The sequence below is a fragment of the Heteronotia binoei genome, chromosome 21, assembly GCF_032191835.1.
Source record: "Heteronotia binoei isolate CCM8104 ecotype False Entrance Well chromosome 21, APGP_CSIRO_Hbin_v1, whole genome shotgun sequence".
NCBI classification, from domain to species: Eukaryota; Metazoa; Chordata; class Lepidosauria; order Squamata; family Gekkonidae; genus Heteronotia; species Heteronotia binoei.
Genome location: NC_083243.1, coordinates 176,356,603 through 176,382,938, shown reverse-complemented (window position 1 = coordinate 176,382,938; position 26,336 = coordinate 176,356,603). Strand labels below are relative to the sequence as shown.

The following is a 26,336-nucleotide window of genomic DNA, read 5'->3' as shown; positions in this document are numbered from 1 at the left end:
AAGCCATGGTTGCAGTACATTAAAAAACAAACACAAATGAAAAAAAAACTTTTCTCCCTGGTGTACAGTTTTCTGCATGCTATGAATTTAAAAAAAAAAATGGGGAAAGCATTAAAATAGGTATCCTGTCCCTGCATAGGCTTGCCAATCCCCAGATCCCAGCAAGGCTTTTCCCGCTTTCCCAGGTTCCTTCCCGCCCCCAGTCAGCTGGCCAGCAGGGGGAAGCTCCACCCCCACAGCTACCATGTGCCTTTCCCCTTCAGAATGCTAGGAGAAAGCTTGCAAAGGCTTCCTTTTTGGATGGTGTGTCTGTGTCTTTAAGGCTGAACGGGGGTGGAGTGAGCAGGCAGAACAATGTGACTGCTCCCAGGAGCTGTGAAAGCAGCCCAGACCCTCCGTTTGCTGTGCAAGCTTTTCAGAAGGTCGTTTGCATAGTAAAGGGTAAACGTGAATCTTTGGTTTCCCTGTGTTATTGGAAGTTCAGCAACTCGTGAGTAAATTGCCCCAGTGAGACCACACAAGTGTGGGATTGCAAACTGTTTTATTTTTGCTTCTCTGCGTGTGTGTGTGTGTGTGTGAGAGAGAGAGATGATTTGCAGCTGCTTGGGTGAGGAAATGAATACTGTATTCAGGGGAACTGCACTGCTGTGTTTTTATTTATTAATTTTAGGAAAAGTCTCCTGGCTCCACCCCCAAAGTCTCCTGGCCCCACCCCCAAAGTCCCCAGATATTATCTGAGTTAGACTTGGCAACCCTATTCCTGCAGCCTGAACCATCCGTTCTAGTGCCCCAGGATTTTATTGTTGTCTGACCATGAGTGGGTCAGCTCTAGGCCTTTGTATGCAGTAGAATGAGATGGCAGAGTTGGGAGGATCGCATTTTAAAATGCTCTCATCTGTGAAAAACTTCCTGGAAATAGATAATTAACGTATCTGGGAAAAGATGGGGCTAGAAATGTGCTTCCTGATGTGGTCATTTTTTTTCTTGCAGTATGTGTGAGGGTCTCTTTACATGTGGAAGTATTCAAAATAGCACCTCCCCAACCTTGCTGTCTGAAGTGGTACCATTCGTTCAGCTTCTTCAGAATTCTGCTAGATCTGTAGGCCAAGCTTTTCGTTGCTCAGCTGGCAAACAACTGGCCAAGGCGGGATTTCGTCTAAGGCCTCGACTCCCAGGCCCTGCTCTCCTCACTGTGAGACAACGTGGTGTTGATCTCTTCCTTTTCCTTCCCCACAGCGCTGCAAGGATCGTCTCAACTCGCTGGCCATCTCAGTAATGAACCAGTGGCCAGGCGTGAAGCTGCGCGTGACGGAGGGCTGGGATGAAGATGGCCACCACTCGGAGGAGTCGCTGCATTATGAGGGCCGTGCTGTTGACATCACCACATCAGACCGCGACCGCAACAAGTACGGCATGCTGGCTCGCTTGGCTGTGGAGGCCGGCTTTGACTGGGTCTACTATGAGTCCAAAGCCCACATCCACTGCTCTGTTAAATCTGGTAAGAAAAGTCAGGGATGGGGGACGTCAGCAGGACCAGGGGCAAGAGTTGTGAGGGCTAAGAGTCTTTGGCGCACGGTGAAAGGCTTGAACTAATGCAAAAATGAGGGAGAGGCTGTGAAAAGTAGCATGCCATACTTCATTGGTTGTTTGTGTCCCAGCAGAACAGCTGTTCTGGGGCCACAGCCCTCTCTTTGTGTGTGCGGTTTGTGGGGATTCTGCCCTCGTGGCTGATGGGAGAACAACTTTAAGAACAACTCACTCCCCCCCCCCCCAATTTATTTTAGAGCAAGTACTTTGCCTGACTCCTAGCATATGAGAATCTAAGTCAGGGGGGTGTCAAACATGTGGCTGGCAGGATGAATCCAGCCTGCGCAGATCTCAAATCTGTCCCCTGAGCAACTTCCTTCTCCTGCGTCCTTTTCCAGGGCTGCAGCAGCAGCCACACCATTGCTTTCTTTTCCCACAGTTGCCTCAGTGGCTCTTTGCTTCCTGTCTCTTGCCTCCCCACCCCCAAAGAGCTCCCTAACTGCTTTCTGTTTTGTGCAGGAGAGATACAACAACAAGCCCCTCCCCCTCTCTCTTTCACACACACAGAGTTTCTGCTTCCTTCTCCGGGGCTGCTCCTCCTCCTTTGGGGAGAAAGGGAGGGGAGGAAATAGAGAGAGAGAAAACAAAGTTGGAGTCCCATGGCAGCTGTAAGACCAACAACATTCCACCCTCCCCAGGTATAAGCTTTTTGTGTGCAAGCACACTTCTTTATAGGGAGGGTGGATTCTTCTGACAAGCACAATGTAAATTGAGGAAATTATTCTGGCTTATTCTGAAAAGGGTTTTTTTAAAAAAACAAAAACAAAAATTGGATTTCTCTGTTCCTATCAGGATTTATTTTCTTTCAAAAAGACCCTGATTGGTCCTTATATTGTGGATAGTGGAATGGTTTCAGACGGCAAGTGATAATGGCACATGTTGCTAATGGGACAGAAAACTAACTCTGAATTCAGTCCAGGAGGATGTATTGTCTTGAACTTCATTATTAATTGCAATTCAACGGTCTGTCTTTGTAAATTCCCTTTGAAATTCCTTTGTAGAGCACTGCTACTCTTAGGTAGCAACTGAATGTTGTGGTTTCTAATGTCAGATTTATGTCCATTTCTTCTTTGGACTTATGTCCATTTATTCTTTGGACAGAATCCTCTTGGATGAAACCGAGACCTAGGTTTCCTGTCTCATCACCAGTGCTGGTATCTCCATGCCTTTTACCCTTCTGCATATCACACCTAATCCAATCAAGCCTGCTATTGCCATTTGACTTCTGAGATCACTTTTATAAAGTTTATATCTTTGGTACCTCATATTACATTTCATAGTATGCATGGGATTGCCAGGTCCTACCTGGCTGCTGGTGGTGGGGACGGGATATAATCCATAATGGAGAGGGCAGGATATAAATCTAATAAAATAAATAAATAAATTCTGCCATAGAGTTATATACCAAAATACTAGAGTGTCCCTGCACAATATGCCCGGTGTGATTATGTCTCTTCCAGGTGATGTCATTGTGCTGGGCATGTCAGGCACCATCAGAGCTCTTCAGGGACAGGGGGAGACCTGCCCCTGAAGAGCTCTGATGGGGCTTGATATGCCCAGTGCAATGATGTCACCTGGAAGTGACATGATCCTGTGCCAGCAGGTTGGAGGCCCTGTGGTTGGGGGGAAACCTTGCCCCCAGCTGGAGGTCGGCAACCCTAGATATGGGTAATCTCATAATCCTGCTAGATCTGTAGGCCAAGCCTTTCGTTGCTCAGTTGGCAAGCAACTGGCCATGGTGGGATTTCGTCTAAGGCCTCGACTCCCAGGCCCAGCTCTCCTCACTGTGAGACAACGTGGTGTTGGTTTCTTCCTGTTCCACCCCCTGGAACGTGAGTTTTGCCCAACAAACTGACATTTATGTCAGATCCATCCCTCATAAAAAATTAGTTCAAAACCTCTGATCGGAGTCCTGGTGGAGGAGAAGGAGGTGGTACAATGGATTATATCACTGAAGTTCAGCTGGTGGATTTCCATTTTGAATGTTCCTCCCCATTAAAAACTCCCTGCAAGCAGAAACCTACTACAGCAAGGAAGAAGCTTCTGTACTCTTTGCTTGCTCTGGGAGTTCTGCAGAGAGTTTTTAACATGGGAAGTGTTCCAAAGATTGAGCTTCCACCTGCCGTCTCAAGTGGTACAATCCATCTGCTATATAGGGTGTCTGCCACCTTGCTGCCTGGCTGTCTGACCATGTTTGGTATAACGGGGCTAGAACATGGGACACATACGTACTTTAAGGTCCAATGATGGGTTAAAGGTATATAAGATATAGTCCACAAACCTCCCACCCCAAAATGGTACACATTCTCTCTCTCTCTCTTTCTCTCTCCGCCCTTCCCCCATCTGAGTTAAGCTCTGTCTGTTAGAGGGCAGAACTAGGAATAGTGAGATGAGTGTAAAACTGAGTTGTGTATTGGGATTAGGTGCTGTGGGGCTCCCCCTGCTGGCCAGAATACCACACTTTGACTGTGGCCTCTTGTTCCTATCCTTTGATCATTAGCGTGACCCGCTGGTATCCTGGCCCTTTCCAGACCTAAAGGGTCTCTGGCTGATGGGGAGGAGGTGCCTTTGCCCAGCTTTCACCTTACAGAGCCTGGCCCAGCAGCCAAATCTCCATCTGTCTGCCTGCGACACGCCAGGAGTGAACGGCGCTGGAGAAGGAGACTGGCTCAGCCAGAGAGGAACACAGTCCCCACCCCTTTGGCACTGTGGCTTGTGCTTCCTTGAACTCCCCTGGATGGAGTTGTGCCAGCCAAGTAGAAAAGAGACATTCTCAAACAGCTTCCGGCCCTTGGATTTTGGGTACCCAAAGCCTTGACATCTGCAAAGCTGCATCCAGCCTATATGTGGCAAATGTGTTAAGGACTGAAGGTTTGCCCTGAGTGTGTGACACGCCCCCTCAAAAACGAGGCATCTCGGACTGCCAAGCGATGTCTCCAGAATATGTATTTAACGTATCTGCTCTAAAAGCTAATTATAGGAAATGACTTTCACTGCTCGGGATTTTGCGTCCGCCATTAGGTGCCTGCTTTCCTCAAAGAGTATTGCGACATTACGAAATGCCTGGAGAAAGATTCCAGAAGTTGGAGAACTGGCTTGGTAGTAGATGACTGAAGGTGTACAAATTTTGCAGGGAGGGTCCTGGATACTGAATGCTATGATGGAAGTCACGGAGAAGAGGAAAGGGAGAGCCAATATCGTGGGAGGCCACCCCAAATGCACCCTTGTGAGAAAGCCAGCTACAATGTTTGACAGCCCTTGGGGACCGCAAGCTCTGGGAGGAAAAGATCCTCCTGCATCCCATGTGGATGGATAAGATAGATCAGCTGTTCAATGAGAGTTGCTGGGTACAGAAGAAATGCCTTGGCCTGTACTAGCTGGGGAGAAGAGTATGCTTTAAAGGATGACTCTTATGTGGATGGAAATGCTGTGTACCGTGGGCAGCTGGCCTGCCATAAGTACCTTATTAAATGACCTTTATTTTTGTATACCAAGTGTGTGTGGCCTTTTCTGTTTGCTGCTCCGCATCTCTTCTGCTCAGTTTCTGCGAGTTCCCGCCTGTTTTAAACAAATTGCAGTATATTTTGAAGCATTTTAAACTTGCCCTTTCCCGAAACCTGGAGTTTAAGGCACAATCTTTATATTTAATGGATTACCCTTTTCCTGTCGCATCTGATACTAGATTGACTTTTAGCAGTGGACACTTTCCCTGAGGACTTCTGAGAATGTTCAAGGTGGGCAAGAAGCCAACTTGCCTTGTAACTTACCAGGAAAGTTCCCAGTGGGCCACTGGTGGCTAGAAGCAAACTTAGGGTGTTTTCGCACAGGGCTTACCCCGGAGCGACGTCCCTCTTCACCGCGCAGCGTCTGCGCGGATTTCGCACCAACTGCTCCGCAGAACCCGGAAGAGCTGCGAAGTCCCGCGGCTTTTGCGTCGCAAATGTAAACCGCCAAAAACCAGTTTACATTTGCAACGCAAAAGCCGCGGGACTTTGCGGCTCTTCCGGGTTCTGCGGAGCAGTTGGTGCGAAATCCGCGCAGACGCTGCGCGGTGAAGAGGGACGTCGCTCCGGGGTAAGCCCTGTGCGAAAACGCCCTATGTAAAGTGAGCCCTGCAGTTCTGGCAGCATCAAAATAGCCACTTGGCACAGACCTAGAACGTAACAGTAATAGTAAGGGGAGCCTGTACTCTCTGTCATGGTCTGAGGTACAGGGTCTCTGGAGTATGGCCAACTCAACTTGCTCTAAAAAGGTAAAAAGGGAGTCCCCTGTGCAAGCATCAGTCATTTCTGACTCTGGGGTGATGTCACATCACGACATTTTTATGGCAGACTTTTAATGGGCTGGTCTCCTCCAGCAAGCTGGGTACTCATTTTACCAACCTCGGAAGGTTGGAAGGCTGAGTCAACCTTAAGCCAGCTACCTGAACCCAGCTTCCGCCGGGATCGAACTCAAGTCGTGAGCAGAGCTTGGACTGCAGTACTGCAGTTTACCGCTCTGTGCCAACTTGCTCTAGGGCTGTGTTAATATCCCTGCTTATCCCTGTACACAAGGTGTACCAATTTGGGCTTCACTTGGTCTACATACCGCAAGGAAAGCCCTAGACTGTCTGGAATGCGATCTGATCTTATGAACTATTTATTGCACATTAACAAGATTCAAAATTGCGTGGGCTACTGCACATCAGCAACATCCAGACATGGCACAACTGGTAACACTTGCACTTTTCTAACATCCCATGTGAAAACTGCTTTGATAGGTATCAGTCAAGAGAGGGCAGCATTTGTATGCCTCTTTGTACCTTCTGTTGTTTGGGGTTGGCTCCTGGAAGTACAGACAAGAGGCTCAGTTAAGCAGCCTGCCTCTCATGTAGCAAACAGAGAGCCAGTTTGGTGTAGTGGTTAAGTGTGCAGACTCTTATCTGGGAGAACCGGGTTTGATTCCCCACTCCTCCACTTGCACCTGCTAGAATGGCCTTGGGTCAGCCATAGCTCTGGCAGAGGTTGTCCTTGAAAGGGCAGCTGCTGTGAGAGCCCTCTCCAGCCCCACCCACCTCGCAGGGTGTCTGTTGTGGGGGAGGAAGGGAAAGGAGATTGTAGGCCACTCGGAGCCTCTGTCCTTGAAAGGGCAGCTGCTGTGAGAGCCCTCTCCAGCCCCACCCACCTCACAGGGTGTCTGTTGTGGGGGAGGAAGGGAAAGGAGATTGTAGGCCGCTCTGAGCCTCTGTCCTTGAAAGGGCAGCTGCTGTGAGAGCCCTCTCCAGCCCCACCCACCTCACAGGGTGTCTGTTGTGGGGGAGGAAGGGAAAGGAGATTGTGAGCTGCTCTGAGCCTCTGTCCTTGAAAGGGCAGCTGCTGTGAGAGCCCTCTCCAGCCCCACCCACCTCACAGGGTGTCTGTTGTGGGGGAGGAAGGGAAAAGAGATTGTGAGCCGCTCTGAGACTCTTCGGAGTGGAGGGCGGGATATAAATCCAATTTCTTCTTTTTTCAAACACAAACAATGAAGATATAGAGGAATGATTCTAAAATCACTATACTTGCCCCTAGGGATCCCCTTTGTTTGGAACCACACAAGTGGTCAAAAGGTTTCACACCGCTTTGCTCAGCAATTCAATGAGATTTTTATTCCTGTGGGGCTGAGGCTGAGAGTGTGTGGCTAAGCTGATCAATACAATGTAAACCAAAAATGGTCAAGGAAGAAAACCACTCAAGACCTTCTAAGCAAAAAAGAAAATAGTAAATACACACATTTTAACTAAAGATCTGTCTGAAGAGAGCAGACTTCTACCAATATAGCATTCAATCCTTAAGTAAAGTTATACTACGACAAATTTACATGGCGGTCTTCACTGTGTTTATTAAACAAAATACATTCTGTCACCCAGATGAGGTATAACTGCACTTCAGACTTAGAACAGTTCAACGGTAATGTCCGGTAGGAACTATAATTCTCTTGTTCTCTCTCTCATTCTCTCTGCTTCCCTCCCTCTCTCTCTGGGGTGGGGATGTCTGAACATGCGGGCCCCCATTGTTCTGGTCATTCCAGCTTCATGGAGGGTGTGAACTTGGGTATGTGGGCATCCGAGTTGCATTAACCATCCCCGTGAGCTGAACCTTTCTGTTGAAGAAGGCACATTTGGGCTGTGGGCGACATTATTGCTGCTTCTATCCCAACTGCCGCTTGACATGAAGGAAAATCTCCGTTGTTTTGCTGATGGCTCAGTTGACTTACCTTTGAGTAAACTGTCTTCCACGAAGCAATATTTGTGTGGTTTGTATGTGTAATCCCTCTTGAAATGTCGCTGTTTACAGAAAGTACCTGGTGACTAACCAATCCCCTTTGTTTGAGTGCTTTCCATTGGTCCTTTGAAAAATCGATAGATTTCTTGGCCATTTAGAAGGCATCCCCGAGTAGCCATTCTCTGACATTCCATTTAGCATCATCCTAGTAACTGGGCTTGTCTCTCTGTTTCTGTGTCTCTTTCGGTCTAGAGCATTCAGCAGCAGCAAAGACAGGAGGTTGTTTCCCAGCCCAGGCACTGGCAACTCTAGAGAACGGGACCAAGATTCCACTGTGGGCACTAAAGCCTGGGCAGCAGATCCATGCCATGGATGACCAAGGCCATCTCATATACAGTGAATTCCTGACATTTCTGGACAAGGCACCTTCGAAGCGTACTGCTTTCCGCGTCATCGAGACACGAGATCCACCCCGTCGCCTCACTCTCACAGCAGCGCACCTCCTTTTTGTGGGGGACAATGCCACAACACCCATGAAGGCTGTTTTTGCCAGCCGAGTGCGTCCAGGCCAATATGTGTTGGCCGCAGAGGGGACTGAGCTGCGGCCAGCCAGAGTAACAGCTGTCTCTGAACAGATGGACGTTGGGGCGTATGCTCCCCTCACCGGCCATGGAACGGTGGTGGTAGATGAGGTGGTGGCTTCTTGCTTTGCATTGGTGCAGGAGCAGCACCTGGCACAACTGGCCTTCTTGCCCCTTCGACTCTATCACAGCCTGACAGGTGGCCATGGGACCCATCCGGAAGGTGTGCATTGGTACTCCGCACTGCTCTATCGTCTGGGCCGGATGCTCATAGCTTCAGACAGCTTTCACCCACTGGCCATAGCACAGTTTGACAGCTGAGCTGATGTGACAGAGGGGAAAGACCAGGTCACCTTCCATGGTTCTAGGAGGGGCTATATGGTAGCCAGAATCCTGTTTGTGGGGAAGGTGGGGCGCAGGACCTGTCCACTGGCTCCCTATGACCTTCCCGAAAACGAGGGCTGGAGGGAGGTGTTGACTCCTCCATTGTTTCCAAAAGGCCTTTTTTGGCTACAGAAAGGGGATGCCCAAGGCTGGGCTCATATGCTGCTATTACGGTTCAAGAACCTCCAGTACAACATTGAGGGGCTAACCAGGTGGATGCGGGTAGCAAGTGGAGATCCTGAAGCTTGGGATGAATGAATGAGGGGCAGGAAATCCTGCACTCCAATAGGCAGACTGAGAAAGTGTGTGTGTGTGGAGGGGGGTATGAGTGATCTGAAGCAACAGGACAGCTGCAAGGAGACAGCTGGAAGGGGTTAGAGTCCTACGAAGCTGTGGGGAGGGGGTCCTAGATAAGTCCACAAAAATACTTCCCTCAAGAGCTGGGACTCTCTAGGCACTGCCTTGTTGTGCTTAACAGCATTGTAACATCTACAGCAGCCATATGGACGACAATATGGGGACCTTCTTCATCGCAGAAGGAAGGGAGGGGGATCATTTTCAGCAGCCAGTCGCGGGCTTGTGGGCAGCAACAAGCAGGCAGGCAGGAGAAGGACACCAATTACGATGAGGGAACAGACAGCAGAGAGAGGATGTTTCAAGAAAGCACCCGTCTTCTCTGGATTCACTGGACACAGCCTAAAATTAACAAACACATTCACCAACCAATGACAGCAATCACTCCACCTTGGAAGACTGGAGAACAGGCTGCAAGGTGTGTGTGAAACCTTTCGCCACGCTTTAAGCAACCACCTGACTGTATTTCCCAAGGGGTGGTTAATATCGAATCACCTGAGTTAAAGGGGGTCTCAGAAAGTTCCCTGAGGGCAGAAATCTGGACGTGGGAAGTCTCTGTTAGCGGCAGGGCAAATGGATGGTGGAGCAGGGAAGGGCTAGAGAGATTGATCCTGTTACCTCCACACACACCCCATTTCCCTTTACCTCTTAATGGTACTGGAGGAGCTGACTTCCTCCTGGGCTCTAATCTCCTGTGATCACACCATACCGAACTGGACAACCCTGCTCGAGTAACACACGGCAATGATGCTGAGATGCTTCTGTGGGGAACAGCAAGGGGTGTCCACACCTCCTTGGGATGTGCATGTGTTGTTGTGGCTGTCCTAGATATGGTCATCAGTAACATGGTTTCATACGCTGTCAGATATCCTTCACAGGGGCATGGGGCATTTCAGGGGAGAATCAGGAGGCAGGTTCCCAGACCAGTTCAAGGCATGGCACACCCACTGCCTTCTCCTGCCCCAGCAGTGACAGGAAACGATGCTGCTTTCTGCATTGCAGATGGTTGGGGATGAGCTGAGCCCTGGCGGTGCATCTGTGCTCTCCTTGTGATTGTTGTGCTGCCGTGCGTGGCGAGCAGCCTCCTGTAGTATTTTCTCAGTTATATGACCATGCTCATGCCCTATGGCACAGTTTAGGAAGAGCTGCTCGCTCGTTCACTGTTGGCACATAAGAGCTGCTTCTGAGTGAGCAGGCAGTAAAAACCTTCTCTCTTTACCCAGCTACCCCTTGTGCTAAATATGACCAACTATTGTTGTGGGTAAGCTGGCTTGTAAAAAAAAGCTTGTGGGCTAGTCACTTTGGGAAGCTTCGTAGCAGATTTTCTTGTATGTCAGTAATATCCAAGATAGAAACAGTCGCAAGAGAAACAGCCTTCAGATGGGCCCGAGATAACTTGTTTCTGAGGATCTCCTCATTGTGTCTGAAGCTTAGAGCAATTTGTGCCCATCAAAACCAAGAACCATCCCTGTCCTCCTCTCCCATCTCCTGCCCATCTGATCCCATCCTTGCCCACCAGGGGAACCCAACATGGGTAATGAGAAATGTGGCCGTCCCTTGATGGCCGCCCCATTCAGAAACCTCCATCCCAGGGTGGCTCCAGGGTGGCGTTTGGGAAGTGTCCTTTCCTCTCTCACATTGCATTATTTATTTTACCTGCAGTATGCAGAGAAGTCAAATATTTCCTTGGTGAGTATGGGCTTCCCCTAAGTGACATCAAATGGGGACAGAGACAATGTTTTCTAGCCATATAATTATTTAAGCACCCCCCCCTCCCCCAAAATGTGTGGTTGTTACGGGACCGTTGTGAGCGTGAGAGAAACTGGCAAAACTTTTGTCTCTTCACTGGATGTACATTTTCCCAAAGAGGTGAGAAGCCCAATAAATCTCTTGATCTACTGGGTAACTGCGTCTGTGCTCTGTTAAATGCTGTTCGACCTTCTGTGAGTTAAAACAACATCAACACATGTACACACATACACAACCAGGTATGATCCCTTGCTTCAAATGTCAGAAATGAAGTAAACATCAGGATGTGCTCGCTGGGTTTCCTAGAGTAACGGGAGGATGAATAGACAGGCCATCCCTGCTGCGCCTTCAGCCATCTTTATCCAAAAGTCAAAGGGAAGGCACCCAAGCCAGAGGGAAGACCATGGGTGTTTTCGCACTCACGTTTTACTGGCGCCACGACCCTCCTCACGCCGGCGAATCTGCATGGATTTCGCACCAGAAGCGCCGGCGCACCCAGAAGCGCCGGCTACTTCCGTCGCTAAGCCAGCGCAAACGTTTTCCTGCATCTTTGCGATTTCCGTTTGCGCTGGCTTAGCGACGGAAGTAGCCAGCGCTTCTGGGTGCGCCGGCGCTTCTGGTGCGAAATCCATGCAGATTCGCCGGCGTGAGGAGGGTCGTGGCGCCAGTAAAACGTGAGTGCGAAAACGGCCCATGTCAAGTCACCTAGATAACCAACACCACATGAACAGTGGCAAGACCTGGGAGACAACCTGCAGTATAATTTCGTTGCCTTTCTTCAAGGCAGAAATATCAATAGAAGACTCCGACCTGAAACCCCATTGCCCTGTCAGCCTATATGACATGGGGTTTGCCTACAGTAATGGTCTGTTTGTGAGGGGGGTGGGGGTGGTGAGGGGTGTCTGTTACACTTTTCATTGGGCTGTGCCAGTTCAGGACTGAGGGCCTCTGACGTGAAATGAGACAGACATTCTATTATTGGCTCTAGTAATCACGGGACTGGATTTATTCATTTGTGCTGCACGAAACAGATGGTATACACCTAGCTGTTGCTTTGGGAGCATTCCAAACTCATTCGGCATATTAAAAAAACCCCAAAAACTATATGTGGTTAGGAAATATATACCTACCCATCTAGTAGTTTTTAAGATGTCATAAGACTCCTTGTTGCCCTGACCAGGATAGCCCAGAGTAGGCCAATCTCAAAAGTTAAGCGAGGCCAGCCCAGGTTAATACTTAGTTGAAGGACCACCATGGAAGTTGAGAGCTGCTGTGCAGAGGCAGGCAAAGGCAAACCACCTCTGAACATCTCTTGCCTTTAAAACCCTATGGGGTTGCCATAAGTTAGTGGCTGTTTGATGGCAAGAAGTAGTAGTAACAGAACCTCATTTTGGGCAGGAGCCCACAGGAGCAGAGCTCCAGAACCGCTAAATTTTATTGTTCTTTTTCTTTCTCTCTTCCCCCCCCCAAAAAAAAATACTTGCTTCTGGGCTCCATTGTTCAACCCCCCTGTGAGAATATTGCTGAACTCTACGATCTGACAAACTTTCTGATATTTTTCTCCACAACAAAAAAAATGGGAAAATAACCAAAACATATAAAGCAGACGGATGGAAATCTTTCTCATGCCACTGTGGCCACACAGGAGGAGGTAACTGTAAAAGTTTGATGGAAGTTAGGTATTATTGTGACTATTATAATTCAAGAAGCATTTTAAAGGAGATGTTAAGCTGATATAATTTAGTACAGCTTCCGATGATGTCAAGGGTGTGTGGCATATGCAAATAAGTTGTGCTAATGAGAGCCAAGTTTGGTGTAGTGGTTAAGTGCACGGACTCATATCTGGGAGAACCAGGTTTGATTCCCCACTCCTCCAATTGCAGCTGCTGGAATGGCCTTGGGTCAGCCATAGCCCTGGCAGAGGTTGTCCTTGAAAGGGCAGCTGCTATAAAGAGCTCTCTCAGCCCCACCCACCTCACAGGGTGTCTGTTGTGGGGGAGGAAGGGAAAGGAGATTGTGAGCCACTCTGAGACTCAGAAATTCAGAGTACAGGGTGGGATATAAATCCAATATCATCATCATCATCATCATCATCATCATCATCATCATCATCATCATCATCATCATCATCATCTCTTTTTTCTACGAAATGACCCCTGTTAGTAACAACAACAACTCCTTTTCAGGTTTATGCCCAACCATATTAGCCCTCTCTGTATCCACAGTACAGCAATGGAGAGACTGCCATCCAGCTACTAAGGCTAACCTCTTAGATAGGAAGGAAGAGGTAGCTTTTCTGCAGATGGTTGATGTACTTACTGTGGGCTGGCGATCATATGGCCAATTCTTGGAAGCACAATGCTGCCACCTAGTGGTCAGGATTTTATGGAGCATGCGCGTAAATTCTCTTTTATAGAAAATGGTAACTTCATTGAGAACCACCATTAGCAATTCATATTTCTCTACCCAAGCTGAGATGTCAAATATCTCAAATGTTTTAAGTGTTCTCAGTGGAAATGTTTAAGCAGATGAACTCTAATCAAAAGGTCTGATTTCTGCCAAGCAATTTTTGCAATTAATCTCTTTAGTTCTGTATCACAGACTTAAACACAAAGAGTAAATGGTGTACTACCGACACAGGCTGCACAGACATCTGTTGGGAAAACTCCAGCTTTGTGTAGCTTGCATTAAATAGGGGGCTCCCTTCCAGTTGATCATGACTGAAGACAAGCAAAGCCCTCCGGGCTTCTGCCTCCGGCTCTGATTATAAGTGGGCAGTAACTTCCTCTCAGTACCTTCAAGTATACTGTACAGAACTGAATCATAACTAAATTATTTTTGCAATTCTTATTAAAATTAGACAAAAAACATTTATTAAAGTAATTTAATTATAACATATGTATGTGCAAAGTGAACAGTCCAGGGGGAAGCAACTGATCGGTTTCTTCAGAATTTTTGAAAGATGGTTCTCCCCAACTCTAGAGTCTTTGATCTCTCTCTTTAAGAATGCGAGCTCCACCTCTCAACTAAAGGTTTCCAAATGAAATGTTTTAATAGTACAAGAAGGAGACTCTATTTCAACAAAGCCAAAGCAAAAACCCATTTTGAAGTCAGCACACACACACACACACACACACACACTAATATACATGAACTGAGGTCAACCAAATGAAATTTTAAAAAAGACATCTGTCTACTAGATCATTTAGAACAGGGGTGTTGAACCCATTTTGTTGTGAGGGCCAAATCTGACATAAATGAGACCTTGTCGGGCTGGGCCATGTCGGGCCGGCCCATTTGTGTACCTCTTCAAGATTAGATAGCAGAGATATAAACTTTATAAAGGATACAGACAAACACAATTAAAGGTATTTTTTTAAACTTAAAACATGCTTAAGACATTGGCACTTGGTGGTCTTAAAGGTGTTTTCTTTCTATTTCTCCCATGGTATCCAGGGAACTGGGCAAAGGAAGCTCTGGCTCTTTCCTTCCTTCCCCAGGGGACCAGGAGGGGGAGAAACCTCGGCCAATAGAAGGAAGAGAGGCTTGGTTTAGAAGCCCTGCTGTGCAATTGAGAGAGCCTAATAAAGCAAGCTATTCCTCCCCCCTTCCTCCCCAAGTGAGGAGCCTCAGCCAATGAAGAAAATAGAGGTTTTGCTCTGTAGCTCCTGTGTAATTGAGCAAGCCTGGAAAAGCAAGCTGTGATGCTGAAGGAAGCAAGAGAGAGGGAGAAGGAAGCAGATGACAGCCAGTTGCTTGGGGGCAATCAGGAACATCTCATATTTTAATGCTGAGATACACATGCACAACACACACATAGAGCCAAACCATTTCGTAGCTTTAGTAAGATACTGCATTGTTAGAGCTTCCATATCTCCTCACTTTCCATTCAAATCAATTGACAGCTCAAATCGGGGGAGAGCTACAATATGGAGGCTGTACAATGGTGGCAGGATAGGAAGCCTTTGAGAAGAAATGTCTGGAGACAGGTACAACAGAAGAGGTCAGAAGAATACCAGAGATATGAGAAGAGCCTGATAAAGAACCAAACACACCCTCTTCTGCATTTGTTAAGCCTTTAAGATCAATTCGGTAAAATGAGGACCCAGCTTGCTGGGGGGAAAGTGTAGATGACTGGGGAAGGCAATGGCAAACCACCCTGTAAAAAGTCTGCCTTAAAAATGTTGTGAAAGCAACATCACTCCAGAGCTGGAAACGACTGGTGCTTGCACAGGGGACAACCTTTACCTTTTTAAAGATCAATTCCCTTGATCTTGGCCATTCCTCAAAATGTCAGCAGAGGGAGCTGCATATCCTTTTAAGGAGTGGAATTTGTCACTTCCAGGCAAATCATTGGGTCCTTCTGCTCATGTCTCCAAGAAGGCTTCTGCTATGCTCTCTTCCTCCATAAATGACTAAAGCAAAACTCACCATAGAGGCAGAGCCCATCTGTCCAGAAGCAGAATGTGTGAGTTGTTCTGAAAGACTCGGGGAGCCAAAGTAACAGACTCTTTTGTGAATGAGGGACATCTTTCAAAAATTCTTTCAAAAATTCACCGGTGGCTCAGTGGTAGAGCATCTGCTTGGGAAGCAGAAGGTCCCAGGTTCAATCCCTGGCATCTCCAAAAAAGGGTCCAGGCAAATAGGTGTGAAAAACCTCAGCTTGAGACCCTGGAGAGCAGGGGAGGGATGGTGGCTCAGTGGTAGAGCATCTGCTTGGGAAGCAGAAGGTCCCAGGTTCAATCCCTGGCATCTCCAAAAAGGGTCCAGGCAAACAGGTGTGAAAATCCTCAGCTTGAGACCCTGGAGAGCCGCTGCCAGTCTGAGTAGACAATACTGACTTTGATGGACCAAGGGTCTGATTCAGTATAAGGCAGCTTCATATGTTCATATGTTCAATGTCCCATCTGTAGTGCTGATTTTGTACAGAATGAAATACATTAATCATGACTCCCTGGCAGAAAATCCTGACCCAACAACAGGTGAATGGGAGACCAGGAATGTGCAACTGAGGGCAATGTCATCCCTCTGAATTCATTCACCTCACTTTGTGTTTTTTAGACCAAAAAGCTCCTATTCCACTCACTGAATCCTACTCACAATGTACCTGGCAAAGGCGTCATAATATGTTGGTTTGTACATAGGAGGGATATGATTCCATAACAAAATACAGTTAAAAATATTTTACTAGGCATATCACTCTGCTAACAAACCTTAATGAAAGCCAGAAACTGTTGTCTCACTTGGGGCCAGTTTTTCTCAGGTTTTCTGAAACCTTCCCTTTTTTAACAACTCAAGTATAGCTGCTGGGTAGCTGCACTAGCCAGCTAGTTGAAAAACCAGTTATTGAGGTTGTTCTGTGGAAATAACCATGCTGCAGGGAGGACTTCTTTGATGTGTGAAGATGGCCTATGCACCATATTTTTGAAAACAACAAACAAACAGGAGAGGCATGTACTACAGCACCAGAGACAGACGGATCCTATGACCCAGAAGGACAGCCTAAAAAGAGAGAGACAGAGAGAGAAGAACAAACAATACCGCAGGGCATTAATATGGGAAATGAGGGGGCTGCTGAAGTTCTGCAGTAATTCGATTTTTCATTTGAAGTAGCCAACAAGCACTCCCATGATGGGCTGGCAGAGCACAGGGCAAACAGTCTCTAAGGAAGTGTTCTGGTTACAGTGTTGGACAAGTATCTGGGAGATTCATTCTGCCATGGAACTGATTCCCGCACTGCCACAGAAGCTTTTCTGGATGACCTTGGGCTGTTCACATGTTCTCAGCTGAATCTATCTCAAAGGAGTGTTGAGAGAATAAAATGGAGGGAGAATGTTGTAAGCCACTTCGGGTCCCCCAGTAGGGACAAAGGTGGGGACATAAATGGAACTAATAAAAAGGTAAACAATGTTTGTATTCAGTGAGATTCTCCATTGCTGAATATGAGACTGAGGTTTCTCCAGTTTGGTGTAGTGGTTAAGAGCACGGACTTTAATCTGGGAGAACTGGGTTTGATTCCCCACTCCTCTGCATGCAGCTGTTGGTGTGAGCTTGGGCAAGCCACAGTTGCAGTTCTCTCAAAGCTGTTCTCTCAAGATCAGTTCTCAAAGAACTCTCTCAATCCCACCTACCTCACAGGGTATCTCTCGTAGGGAGAGGGAGGGAAAGGAGATTGTAAGCCACTCTGAGTGAATGGAGGGATATAAATCCAATCTCCTCTTCTTCTAATTCTAATTCTTTTTGGAAACTTTTGGCTCTTAGCTGTCATGAGATAATTTGATAGATACTTGAAGAGCATGTGTGATAAACCACTCTCTGCCTAATGTGATTTTATATATATAATATTTAGGGAGTATAATTTATTTATTTATTTATTTATTTATTTATTTAATCGGATTTATATCCCGCCCTACCCTGATAGACTCAGGGCGGCTAACAACAAATAAAAACAACATAAAATATTAAAGCCAAAAATATACAATAAAATCACATTTCAGGAATCCCTGCGCCCACCTTTCCAGAGACCTTGTTGGACTACAAGCTATGCACATTCCAGCCATTATAGAGTTAACTGTTTGTTTACCTGATAGAGGAAGTGATGTATTGTAACCTAAACCCAATTGTGAGCTGAATCTTCTTTACCCACGAAAGATGTAAACACAACACTGGTCAGAAAGGATGTTAGGTGTGAAATGCTTTGATCTTGTATGCAAGCTGAATTGCTCTTCTTCCTGGCGAAATGCTCTTTGGGAAGAAGAACTGTTAGGCAAAGGGGTTGTTATAATCTAGCCATGTAGAGGACAGACATGGTTAGACTAGCTGGCATGCTAAATTGTTTTTCTTTTTTATCCCAAGTACCCTATCCTGATGTTTTCTAGTAAACTTTATTTATTTTGAAAAGCTTAAGCCTCGAATCCAATAGTTGCCACTCCAAGCCTCTGAATTTAACATGTATTTCCCATCAATTGGTAGCAGTGGAGCATGGTTTATATTGGAGTCTGGCATATTGGAAAGTGATTTTTTAAAGTCAGAACAGGCAGACAGTGAAAAGTATTTTAAAGTGACCAGAAGCTGTTTGAAAAGGCTGTATTTTTTTGCTACCAGAACAATTGAGACGAACAAAGGACCTGCCGGGAGCCTAATTCCCTAGAAGAAGAAGAAGAACTGCAGATTTATACCCCGCCCTTTTCTCTGAATCAGAGACTCAGAGTGGCTTACAATCTCCCATATTTTCTCCCCCCACAACAGACACCCTGTGAGGTGGGTGGGGCTGAGAGGGCTCTCACAGCAGCTGCCCTTTTAAGGACAACCTCTGCCAGAGCTATGGCTAACCCAAGGCCATTCCAGCAGGTGCAAGTGGAGGAGTGGGGAATCAAACCCTTGCTTGGTGCCACTGAGCGAGAATCTGCATTTCAATTAGAAGCTGGAAGCACTCCATTCCTGAAGGGCCGCTTTCTCCTGCTGACCTGCTGCAGCCTGAATTCAAGAATGTCTGACACACAAGAGGAAAATCCGACAACATCAACTGTTGTAAGGAATGACGCCCAAGGAAACGTAATGACACACGTTGTGATATACTGATCCAATCAATGTTAAAATTCCATGCTTAAATGCAAGCAGTTTTAGATTCTGGTCGATTAAAATGCAACTGCTCCTTCGTGAAAAAAATTGCTTTGAAGCAGTTTTCAATGAAAATAAGGATGAAATCCCAGGTTTTGCTATTAAAGATAATCGTGCAAAATTAAGAATTCTGAATGCCATATCAGAGAGGGAATCCACTCTGGTCCTGGATTGTGAGACAAGTGCAGAGATATGGAAATTCTTAGAAAAGCAATCATTTAAGACTTCTATGACTCAGAGAACATTTCTCAGAGAAAAGCTGCACCATTTTAAGATGAATGATACAGATTCAATGGCTACCCATCTAAATCAGATAATGGAAGTGGTTTCAGAGCTTAAGAGAATTGGAGCCACGGTGGAAGATGAAGATGTAATAGCTGCTTTATTTAAATCTCTTCCTTAAAGCTATAAAAGTACTGCATCCTTGTTGAGGATGAGAGAGAAACAGGAACTTGACTACATTTTGGACTACTTGAGAGATGAGGCCAGAAGGAGAGAACTTTTTGAAACTGAGAATAAGATGTCTGTACTTAGAGTGCATCCTGGGGAAAAGGAAATTATATGTCATTTTTGTGGCTTGAAAGGGCACTATCACTATTCTTGTAGAAAGAAATTAAAACAAAATCAAACTGCAAATGCTTCTACTGGAGCAGCAACACCCAGTGGGCAAGTGGAGAATAGCAACCAACAAAAACGTGATTAGCCAGCAACCAAGGCGAAGAATGTGTCTGATAGGAATCCTACTTATGCAATTACTGAATCAAATGCAAATCTTGAGAATCATTGGATGATAGACTCTGGAACTTATTTTCATGTCTGTAAAGATAAGACATCTTTTGTGGAATTGGATGAGAATAACTGCCCTAAATTAGAGCAAGCCAATGGACAAATATTGAAAGTTGAAAGGAGTGGGACTGTAATCTTAGATTTTATGGATGAAAGTCAAGAAATTAAAAAGGTTACACTAACAGAATGTGCATGTGCCCCGAGGCAGTCAGCAACCTAGTTTCAACAAAGAGAATTATCAGAAGAAATCATGAGATTGTACTCAGAAAGGAAAATGGAAGTATTGTTGATCCTGAATCTAGAACTGAACTTATACTTGAGGTAGTTGATGTTGATAGTCTTCATTATCTAAAGCTTGCTGCTGCTGCTGATGTACAAAATGATGCTGAAAATATTTCTGATGTAACAAATGTTGTTGGGCCAGTGTATAATACAATGCAATCTGTATGTAAGCGTAAATCATGTCTTTTTAAATGGCACATAACTATGGGGCACCGTAGTGTGCAAAGTGTGCAAAAATTGTTGAAAGAATGTAATGTTGATGTTTTTGATTGTGATCAAATGCAATCTGGTTGTGATATATGTTTAAAGGCAAAAGGTACCGCCCCAAGATACACGGGCAAAAATACTGTACACAATGAACAATTTCTGGAGATGGCATTCTCAGATATTGTAGGGCCAATCAAAGAATCGGCTGGTGCAAGCAGGTACTTTTTTAACATTTATAGAAGCTAAGTCAAGATATGTCTATGTTTACTTGATTAAAAGCAAAGATCAAGTATTTGACAAATTTAAATCCTATGTTGCTACTGTGAGAAATAAATTTGGCAAAATTCCAGAAGTATTGTTCACAGATAATGGAACTGAATACAGTAGCAGTGAGCTCCAAAGGTTTATGGAACAACAAGGCATTCAGCATAAAACTACTACACCCTATTCACCACAGCAGAATGGTGCAGCTGAGAGACTGAACCAAACAATTATGGAAATGGCCAGATCAATGCTAATGCAATCTGGACTGCCAGATTATACGTGGGGTGAAGCTGTAAATACTGCAGTTTATTTGCATAACAGAATTCCATCCAAAGTGACTAACAAATCGCCATTTGAGATTTGGTATGGCAAACGACCCGGTTTGAAACATTTAAGACCTTTTGGTTGCAAAGCATACGCGTTTGTACCTGAGGAGAAAAGGGGAAAACTAGACCCCAGAGCAGAACTTGGTATACTTGTAGGCTATGCCAATGGTGGAAGGGGATACAGAATCCTAGACCCTAACGCATGTACTGTCAAAGAATGCAATGTGGTATATATAGATGGCAACAGTGTTTTGCAAGCTCTTATGCAAGCTGAATCCACAGTACAGAATCCTATAAAGGATCTTACCTTCAGTGAATTTGCTATTTGGGAAGCTGCAGAGACCACCTGTGAGCAGGTAGGTCCACCTTCACAAGAAAGCAATGAATCAGAAGGGGAAGTAGGAAGTCCAAGAGAAGCAGAGACAACCACAGTTACTGTGAGAAAGTCAGCAAGAAGCAACAAAGGTGTACAACCGCCAAGACTTGGAATTTGTGCAACAGTACAACCTGTCAAAGAACCCACAACTTGGAAAGAAATAAATCAACCACCCGATCCAGAAAGAAAGAAATGGATGGATGCAATGAATGATGAAATGAAGTCTTTACATGACAAGCAAGCTTGGACACTTGCAAACTTACCTCCTGAAAGAACAGCTATTGGTTGTAAATGGATATTCAAAGTAAAATACAATCCTGATGGAAGTGTGGATAGATACAAAGCACGTTTAATAGCAAAAGGATACAAGCAAGAACAAGGAATTTACTATACAGAGACTTTTGCACCTGTCATAAATCATGTTGCGTTCAGAATACTTCTAACAATTGCAGCCTCCAAAGGCATGCAAATTGAACACGTGGACATTAAAACAGCTTTCCTCAATGGAGACTTAACAGAAGAAATCTACATGGAACAACCTGAAGGATTTGAAGAAGCTGGAAAGGAAAAACTTGTGTGTAAACTTCAAAAAGGAATTTATGGATTAAAACAAGCTGCAAGAGGTTGTTCAGAGAAACTGATAGAACTACTAAAGAAGCAAGGATTTCAACAAGGGAAATCAGAACCCTGTTTGCTTACAAGACTCAAAAATGGACAATACCAGTACATATTGACTTACGTTGACGATCTGATTTTATGTTGCTACAACAAGGAGGAAATCAAGAAATTGCTGATGAGCTAAATAAAGATGTGGAAGTGAAACAACTGGGAGACATAAAACATTACCTTGGAATACAAATTGAAAGAGCTGAAGACGGAAGTTTTCTGCTGAACCAAAAACACAAAATTATGGACTTTATTGAATCCATGGGAATAAAGAAACATGGAAACATTAGTACAGCAGTTGATCCAGCATACTTAACTTTGAAAGAAAGAAAATTGCTTGAAAACAATCATGAGTATAGAGAAGCAATTGGAAAACTACTGTACTTAAGCAGAATCTTGAGACCAGATATTTCTACTGCTGTTGGAATCTTGAGTAGAAAGACAAGTTCACCATATTACCATGATTGGAATGCCATAAAGAGACTGGCAAGATACTTATCTAAAACTGCTGACTACAATTTACTAATTTCAGCATGTGACAACCCAAGACTAGTAGTCTACATGGCCACCAACTATGGGAGAAATGAAGGAGATAGAAAATCAACAAGTGGAAATGTATTCTTCTAGGGAGATAGTGTGATTGACTGGAACACTAAGAAACAAAAGATTGTAGCTCAATCTACTGCTGAAGCTGAATGTGTGTCTGCTCAAAGGGCATGCAATGAACTGGAATGGATTATTTTTCTTCTTAAGGAATTTGGAATAGAGGAACCTAAACCGGTACTCATGTATGAAGACAACCAAGCATGCATAAGCATATGCAAAGCTGAGGACATAAAACTAGACAACAAACATATTGTCATCAAGTGTTTACTTGTGCAAGAGATGATTAAAGAAGGATTGATTGAAGTACAATACTGCCCTACTGAAGAAATGATCGCTGACCTCATGACGAAGCCGCTTGACAGACTGAAGTTTGAACGACTACGTGAAAGTATGAACTTGATTGAAATTGCTAAGGACTGAAATGTTACATAACTTGAGAAGGGGGTTGTTGGAATACAAGCTATGCACATTCCAGCCATTATAGAGTTAACTGTTTGTTTACCTGATAGAGGAAGTGATGTATTGTAACATAAACCCAATTGTGAACTGAATCTTCTTTACCCTCGAAAGATGTAAACACAACATTGGTCAGAAAGGATGTTAAGTGTGAAATGCTTTGATCTTGTATGCAAGCTGAATTGCTCTTCTTCCTGGCGAAATGCTCTTTGGGAAGGAGAACTGTTAGACAAAGGAGTTGTTATAATGTAGCCATGCAGAGGTCAGACATAGTTAGACTAGCTGGTATGCTAAATTGTTTTTCCTTTTTATCCCAAGTACCCTATCCTGATGTTTTCTAGTAAACTTTATTTCTTTTGATAAGCTTAAGCCTCGACTCCAATTATTGCCACTCCAAGCCTCTGAATTCAGCGTGTATTTCCCATCAGGCCTGCTTGAGTAACTTAAAAATCACAAACACAATGTAAAATGATCAGGATTAAAAACAAAACAATTCCAAAGAAGTCATTGGGCATAACACGACCTATAACAACCATCGAGCAGCCTTTAAGAAATCCATAAACAGACCTTGGACCAGAAGTAGACTCTAAAATAGCTTTTAATTTTTTTTTAATCCCTTAGTTAAAAGCTTGAGTAAAAGGAATTATTTTTGTCTGCTCACTATTGTTGTTGTTGTTAACTGTATTTAGGAATCACCCAATCCCTGCTACTGTAGGGCTCTGGGTGAGGTAGAAGTCCATAAGAAAACAACCAAATAAAACAGTCAAAAGGATAGTAAGGAAACTGCCAGGCCTGCCTCAAGGGCAAAGGCATTCCACAGGCAAGAGGCCATCATGGAAAAATCCCTGTTTCTGGTCTCCACCAACCTCCCCTGTAGGGTCACAGAGAGCAAGGCTTGGAGGGCAGATCTTCACTGGTATTAATTAGCAAATAACCCATGTTTCCCAAGAATTAGCTCCCCCTCCCCCTCTTCTGCTTAATGGAGAATTTGAAGTAATGCTTCAGTGTGGCTCAGCAACCCCCATGTACACAAACTTGATGTCCAGCTCAATACCACAATGAGAATCATCAGTGGATGTATTAAACTCACTCCGGCCTATTGGCTACTCATGTTGCGGCACATCGCTCCCCTGCATCTTCAAAGACAAGATGCTGTTTTTGTGAATATGGGAAGGTCACTGAAAGCAGAGGGCTGCCCATCCACAAAGACATGGCTGACACAGGCCTATCCAGACTCTGACACCCAGCAATAAGGTCAGCACAAATCCTGCAATCACAAATTTTCAGTCTAGGGAATGAATGGTTGTGAACATGGATGCAATTGGCTCCACCTGATATCCGTAACCTGATAAACAGGCCCTCAGGATTTTACATGCCCCAGAAAGTATGGAAGACAGATAATAGAACATGAACAGGTTTTAGCAGTTGTGCAGACCTGTTGTTTAAATGGGGCAAAATACCAGGACCCAAATACAATTATGGTGCAGCCTGCAAAACTATTTTCCATATGTCACAAGATTGTGAGCATTGTGCTTTCCAGGGAGATGCGACAGAGCTCTTTGAACTTTCTCCAGCTGCGATTGAGTGCATTGAAAATTTAGATATTAGTATTTAAGGGGGTTGGCCAATTGGTTTGCATATCTGTTGTATCATCTTGGTTATATTAGGGGAGGGACGGTAGCTCAGTGGTAGAGCATCTGATTGGGAAGCAGAAGGTCTCAGGTTCAGTCCCTGGCATCTCCAACTAAAAAGGGTCCAGGAAAGTAAGCGTGAAAAACCTCAGCTTCAGACCCTGGAGAGCAGGGGAGGGACGGTGGCTCAGTGGTAGAGCATCTGCTTGGGAAGCAGAAGGTCCCAGGTTCAGTCCCTGGCATCTCCAACTAAAAAGGGTCCAGGAAAGTAAGCGTGAAAAACCTCAGCTTCAGACCCTGGAGAGCAGGGGAGGGACGGTGGCTCAGTGGTAGAGCATCTGCTTGGGAAGCAGAAGGTCCCAGGTTCAATCCCCAGCATCTCAAAAAAAAGGGTCCAGGCAAATAGGTGTGAAAAACCTCCGCTTGAGGCCCTGGAGAGCAGGGGAGGGACGGTGGCTCAGTGGTAGAGCCTCTGCTTGGGAAGCAGAAGGTCCCAGGTTCAGTCCCTGGCATCTCCAACTAAAAAGGGTCCAGGAAAGTAATCATGAAAAACCTCAGCTTCAGACCCTGGAGAGCAGGGGAGGGACGGTGGCTCAGTGGTAGAGCATCTGCTTGGGAAGCAGAAGGTCCCAGGTTCAATCCCCGGCTTCTCCAAAAAAGGGTCCAGGCAAAGAGGTGTGAAAAACCTCAGCTTGAGATCCTGGAGAGCCACTGCCAGTCTGAGTAGACAATACTGACTTTGATGGATCGAGGGTCTGATTCAGTATAAGGCAGCTTCATATGTTCATATATTTTATATTATTTTATGCTCCCTGTGTGCAACTATGCCATATGTTAAATAATAACATGAAGGAACTGAAGGCTAAATATTCCTCCCTCAAGAGATTCCTCCATAGAAAAGCTGTACCTTTCTTGTATTGCTGGAGGCAACAAAAAAATGTGTCTGTGATTGATTAATGGGGCTGCAGATCCACTTGTGGATTCCTACCTGACAATGCCTTATGCTGTAACGATGGTGAAGTGCCCCAGGAGCACCTCACCTGCCCTTTGTACCAAACCCATTGCTGCTAAATTTGAAATCATCCATACAGTCTGTTGGGCACTGCCCAGATCTTCCCCTGCTCCAGTGACAGCTTGACACACACTGGCGCAACGCAGAGTGCTGACATCTAGTGATTTAGAGGCCACTAGAAGTGTTTGCCTAATTTAATTAGCGTCTCATTACAGAGAGGCAAGAATGGGCCTCCAGGGCTTAGCAAGGTGAGGCAAGCCAGAGGAGGTTATTCAGAGTCAAATAGCAGCAAATGGGGGAAGCTGCTTGGATTAATAGGGGTGGTGTCAGCAGTCCTGCCTGCTGGGACTGTCCAGAAGAGTGGGGGGGGGGGCTCACTTATAGACATGCATCCTAGTTGCCTAGAATGAAGCAGAGTGACAGCAGTGGGCAAGGGTCTTGCGAAAGAGCAAGGGAGATATTCTGCATAATACATCTTGCTTTTCTGATAGCGAGAGACAGAGAGAGAGACAGAGAGTCTGTTCAGAAGAATGGTAATGGAGAGCCAGTTTGGTGCAGTGGTTAAGTGTGCGGACTCTTATCTGGGAGAACCGGGTTTGATTCCCCACTCCTCCACTTGCACCTGCTGGAATGGCCTTGGGTCAGCCATAGCTCTGGCAGAGGTTGTCCTTGAAAGGGCAGCTGCTGGGAGAGCCCTCTCCAGCCCCACCCACCTCACAGGGTGTCTGTTGTGGGGGAGGAAGGGAAAGGAGATTGTGAGCCGCTCTGAGACTCTTTGGAGTGGAGGGCGGGATATAAATCCAATATCTTCTTCTTCTTCTTCTAAAATCTGGCCTGGGGATTCTATTTTCTCAAGTGCAATATAGGGCTGTATCACTTGCGATTCATCAGGTTCAATGCAACTCTCCTTTTTGGCTTGCTTGCCTGGGACTATGGAAATGGTCAGGCAGGCCACGTGTATATGGTTGGTGAGCCACATTCATTTTCACAATATGTGCAGGCCTGCCTAGGAGCACGGGGGGGGGGGGGGGAATGGAAATTTCCTAGAGCTCTGACTCGCCAAGAAACAAGCCTCCTCAGACTGCAGCTATGTGTGTGTGTGTGCAGGGGGGGGGGGGCGTTGAAATCCCTTGTGCTACAAGCTCTGCATAGTTGCAACACCCATCACAGAAACAGTTGCTTATAGTTGCCTGCAGCTTTTGCTGGGATT

The 26,336-nt window shown here is 45.5% G+C and overlaps 1 protein-coding gene across 1 annotated transcript in view; it reads left to right on the top strand.

Moving 5' to 3' along the window:
• Positions 1 to 11,048, top strand: part of IHH (Indian hedgehog signaling molecule) — a 22,816-nt gene extending 11,768 nt beyond the window's left edge. The window contains exons 2-3 of the mRNA XM_060262640.1: positions 1,237 to 1,498; positions 8,079 to 11,048. Coding sequence (XP_060118623.1) covers positions 1,237 to 1,498; positions 8,079 to 8,728 — 912 coding nt within the window. The 3' untranslated portion in view covers positions 8,729 to 11,048. The remainder of the gene's footprint in view (positions 1 to 1,236; positions 1,499 to 8,078) is intronic.
• The last annotated feature ends 15,288 nt before the right edge of the window (positions 11,049 to 26,336 follow it).